At 38.6% G+C, this 5,253-nt stretch overlaps 1 protein-coding gene across 1 annotated transcript; it reads right to left on the bottom strand.

Moving 5' to 3' along the window:
- Positions 1 to 512: 512 nt before the first annotated feature.
- Positions 513 to 3,257, bottom strand: LOC134861208 (non-structural maintenance of chromosomes element 4 homolog A-like; the record flags this gene model as incomplete). The annotated part of the gene is made up of 8 exons (XM_063878216.1): positions 513 to 678; positions 796 to 881; positions 980 to 1,028; positions 1,118 to 1,212; positions 1,290 to 1,380; positions 1,528 to 1,627; positions 2,053 to 2,201; positions 3,108 to 3,257. Coding segments are annotated over 8 exons (771 nt in total), but the record flags the coding sequence as incomplete, so codon positions are not given.
- Between the last annotated feature and the right edge of the window lie 1,996 nt (positions 3,258 to 5,253).

Raw genomic sequence — 5,253 nt, 5'->3', positions numbered from 1 at the left:
TTGCCCGAAGCTGGACACATTTTGGTCTGACATATTTTGAACCATTGAACAGGCATTTAACACGAAGATAGACCCTTATCCTATGACTGCATTGTTCGGCTTCCCCCCCATCTGAGAATATGCCCACCACTATAGGCCGTGTCATTGCCTTCACCACTCTACTAGACCCTTTGTCTTTTGCCCCAGACTACTCCACTATATTTCCTTTTCTCTTACTGAAACTTTTTTTTTTTTCTCACCAGGATGACAATGTCTGCTATTATTTTCTTCCCTTACCGGATTCTTACAGTCTGTTTTTGCTTAACTTGACTTTATTCTTTTTATTTTTTACTTATGATTTCATCTGACTTCAGTTATTTTATTATCTGTGGCCTAACCATACCTGTGGGTGGAGGGTTGGGGGGTTGAAAATAAAAACTGAAACTGTAAAAAAAGGACTCTCTACAGACCCTGAAGTGATTATGGAGCATAACATCTTTCTCTTTTTATTTTCAAGGAGGTCCTTTGAAATGATGCACTCCCTTTTTTTTTTTTTTTTAAGCACTTTTATTCGTAAAGATTGGCAAAAAAAACAAAAAACAACAAATCTAAAAACAATAATCATCTAACAAAATATGGCAGGGTCCATTATTCAGGCTGAATCAGCTCATTTCTGATGTCGTAGGCCTCTTTTATTTCCTGGGTAAAAGAAAATAACAGTAGACAAAATAAAAATCACGATTATGACATAACAAAAAGAGTTAACATTTATTTTAGCCAGGTATATTCTTTGTTTTCAGGTGAAAATTTGCTAACCTTCCATAGTTTTGGGCTGATGGAGACAATACACTGTTTACGGATGCTTGATCCTCCAGCTTCCACCTCTCCCTCCTCCACTGGTGCTGAAAAACAAAGACACACACACAACACTGGTTGAATAATTTACCTAAACATATTTGTATTGGTCAGAATAATACATCAAAATGTTACATCTAGTTACCTATACAAGGTAATCTGTCACTATTCAAATACATCCTGGCCAGCCCATCCTGAAAGACAAACAGCATTTTCAAACTTGGTAATGGTCACCAAAGACAGAGAAGTTCAGTTTATCCAAACATCAGCTAAGGAAGCTCACCCGGATGAGAAAGGATGTGTGGAAAATGTTCTCAACTGTCCGGGAAAACGAGTTGGGGTCGATGACAAACTCATAATAGAAAATTGGTGATGTTGCTGTGGGAAGCACAGACACGTTAGCAAATAATAATTACACAATGAAGAAGTGTCATATAGGACGGCTTTAAACTCACGATCATCTTGGTAATACTTCTTCAGGTATCCCAGGATCCTTTCCACCTCTTTCTCTGTTGCTTCTTGATGGGAGTCTCCCATTTTCTTCAGCTAACAGAAAACATGTACATAACAATTAAGAATGCTCTGTTTTGAAAGATTATTGACTGAATATTTTACTTTTAAAGATGTATCATCTATCTGGCACTGGTTACTGCACATGAATCAGGCAAGTAAAGCCATTGTAGTATAAGTTACCTGAGTAGGCATCATCCTTTTCACTTCTTTAGTGGGGGCCTTCCTTTGCCGTTCTATCCTTTGCTTTGGAGAAGGCGGCTCTGCATGGAACGATCCCATCCTGATGAAATTATCGACAGTGAGGAAAGATTTACGGACAGAAAATAGAACCAGGAACAGTAAAAAGCCAGGAAAGACGCAATACTTGACCTCTATGAGCTGTGCTCATAGAGAACTCTAGATAGAGTCAGCCTCTGGGTCGCAATCTCCCTTTCACAATAAAAGCGGTCGACATAAACACTGCATCTCTGCTTATTAAAGAGCAATTCTACTTAAAACAAGGTAGTGGAACAACAGGAGTGAGGTAACTAAGTCTTGTGTTTTTGAAAACTGAAAGAGATCAGGTTATTTTCAGAAACGCTTGTTAATTTTCAACGCAAGACTTCAAATCAACAGCTTTTAATTTTAAGAACATTGTGTGATCCCTTCTATTATTTCTAATAATAGTGATTCAGAATTGTTATTGGCGCCTGCTGAGGCACTCACATGTAGTGGAAGGAGGGGGCTGCCCTGAAACAGTTCTCTGCTCTCTGGGCCACTTTTTGCCAAGCATCCTGAGGCAGGTAGCCAAAAGCCGCTCCGTTTTGCTGCCCGTCTTCCCCATTGGTTAGTCGTTTCAGACCCATGTAGGACAGCTGACGGAGAAGAAAAAAATATCTCATGACAACATTTTCCGTTTTGTTATTCACATTACAAGCACATTGACCTTCTAGGGCTGCCCTGATTAGTCGATATATTACAATTATTTGTTTTCCCAAAAATGGTTTCAGTTTCAAGGGGCTAGTTATTATAACATCATGTTAAATTGTTCTACAATCGTGGTTGGTTGTTGCTAATGCCATACAACCCACAAATAGTGTCAAAGATAAACTTTTACATCACATATGAACCGAAACCTAACCGTCTTATTTATTAAGCAGCTTTCATATACTTGGATCAGTTGGGAAAGAGAGAGAATCTCTTATGCTGACACTTTGAGTCTCTTTACACAATTTCTTTGGTTAAGTCACTATGTTGTACACGAAACCAATTTCAATAAACTATTGCGTTTTTAAAAAAAACATCCTGTCAAAGACACACAAGTTCAGATTTACTTTAATGTGAGACTTTTCTATAACACAAGTGTCCTAGTTAATGCAGAGTCACATAATATTGACAAGATTTTATACATTCCACCTGTGAACTGGGACTTAAGTTTTTATTGCCATATCTACACTGTAGCTACTGTGCATACGACAAAAAAACCATGAACATTTCAGTGAACTGAATTTGTTTGGCCGTCACCCTTGAAATATATATTTGGAATACTTTGCAATTATTGACACAGAGTAAATGAAAAATAAACAAAGTCAAATTAAGTAACCATAATCCTGAATATTTATTAATTAAGAAAAGCTTTTTTATATATCTTTATATAAGCAACAATGTATCTGCCATGAAGGCAAGAGACCTGAAATGTTTACCTTCCACAGCAAACATTTAACCTGTATGAAACCATCATTTTATGTAGGCAGTAATAAAGTGTATAAATATAAACTCACAAGGTGTTCAGTGAAAGCCACTGAATCAAAAGAAGCACCCTCCGCGGAAAGTTGGCTGGCTTTCTCGTTGCCCAGGTCTGTGGTCACAACGAGGAGCTGAGCATCCAGAGCAGCTTCTCTCGGCTGCCGCACTGCCAGAAAACACGCAAAAATATAGTGTCAATTGTTTGAAATATACAGACGTGGACACAATTGTTGGTACCCTTCCGTTAAAAAAAGAAAAACTCCACAACGGTCACTGAAATAACTTGAAACTGACCAAAGTAATAACAAATAAAAATGTATTGAAAATTAACAAATGAAAATCAGACATTGCTTTTGAATTGTGGGTCAACAGAATCATTTCAAAAAACAAAATAATGAAACTGGCCTGGACAAAAATGATGGTACCCTCAAGTTAATATTTTGAGTGAATCACTGCAATCAAGCGATTTTTGTGACTCTCAATGAGACTTCTGCACCTGTGGACAGGTATTTTGGCCCACTCCTCCTTAACAGACTGCTCCAGCTGTCTCATGTTTGAAGGGTGCTTTCTCCAGACTGCATGTTTCAGCTCCTTCCACAGATGTTCAATAGGGTTTGGATCAGTGCTCATAGAAGGCCACTTCAGAATAGTCCAACGTTTTGTTCTGAGCCATTCTTGGGTGTTTTGGGTTATTATACTGTTGGAGGACCCATGACCTGCGCTTTCTGACACTGGGCAGCACATTTCGCTCCAGAATGACTTGATAGTCTGGAGATTTCATGATACCCTGCACAGATTCAACACACCCTGTGCCAGATGCAGCAAAGCAGCCCCAGAACATAACTGAGCGTCCTCCATGTTTCACAGTAGGTATAGTGTTCTTTTCTTTGTGTGCTTCATTTTTGCATCTGTAAACATAGAGCTCATGTGACTTGCCAAAAAGTTCCAGTTTTGTCTCATCTGTCCAAAGGACATTCTCCCAGAAGCTTTGTGGCTTGTCAACATGCATTGTGGCAAATTCCAGTCTCGCTTTTTTTTTTTTTTTTTTTTTTTTTTTTTTCATATGTATTTTTATTGGGAAACATGAGAAAAAACAACAATGAAGTAGCAGTCGTCAAGCATGCATGAAATCCCCCTTTTTTTTTTTTTTTTTTTTTCCAGGAACAGGATAAGGGAATGATAATGAAAACACAAAGGAAATAAAATACAAATAATAACCCACCCAAAACTGGACAAGAGTCATTAAGAAAAAATAAATAAATAAAAAGACTTAGCACAGATACAATTGTTTGATGCTCGACACACACAGCTCAACAAACAATATCGTTGATAGGACTATCAGTTACATTCCAGGGAGGTGAGAGAGTCAATGTAAGTGAGTACCGGATTCCACCTTTTAAGGAAATTATCAGACGAGCCTCGTAGTGTATATTTGATTTTCTCTAGATGGAGAAAAGACAACAAATCTTCAAACCAGGAAGATGCGGAGGGTGGCTTTGGGTCTTTCCACTGAAGCAAAATACGTCTACGGGCTATAAGAGAGGCGAAAGCTATAACATCACTCTGGTTTCTAGTCAGCATGGTCAAATCTTCAGGTACACCAAAAATAGCAACGTGAGGACTGGGTGACAATGAAATATTGAGAGCCTTAGATACAGTGTCGAAAAACACAGACCAAAATGCAGCCAATTTCGAACAAGAGTAGAACATGTGAGTATGATTGGCAATTGACGAAGAACATCTATCACAGATATCACTTGAGCCTGGAAATAATTTAGAGAGTTTTGCTTTGGTGAAATGTATTCGATGCAAAACCTTGAACTGAATCAGAGTCAGTCGGGCACAAGAGGACGTAGAATTTACTCTTTTAAAAGCAATTTCCCACCATTCATCTGTGAGGTCAAGCCCAAGTTCCCTCTCCCACTTGCCCACAGCCCCAGCAAGTGGAGAGGTCCCAGCCGATATAATGAGGTCATATAGTACAGTTATACTACCACTTAACTTATTAAGTGAGAGGATGTCATCCATCAAGGAATTAGCAGTCAATAGTGGGAATGAAGCAAAGTGAGTACGGGCACAGTCTCGTGCTTGGAGAAATCGAAACAGACTAGAATGTGGCAGATCAAACTTATTGCGAATATCCTCAAAAGTTGCGAATGTCCCGTCAATGTATAGGTTAGA

The sequence above is a fragment of the Eleginops maclovinus genome, unplaced genomic scaffold (genome assembly GCF_036324505.1).
Source record: "Eleginops maclovinus isolate JMC-PN-2008 ecotype Puerto Natales unplaced genomic scaffold, JC_Emac_rtc_rv5 HiC_scaffold_70, whole genome shotgun sequence".
Classification (NCBI taxonomy): Eukaryota; Metazoa; Chordata; class Actinopteri; order Perciformes; family Eleginopidae; genus Eleginops; species Eleginops maclovinus.
The sequence above is the reverse complement of the archived record's forward strand: the minus strand, read 5'-3'. Positions and strand labels throughout refer to the sequence as shown.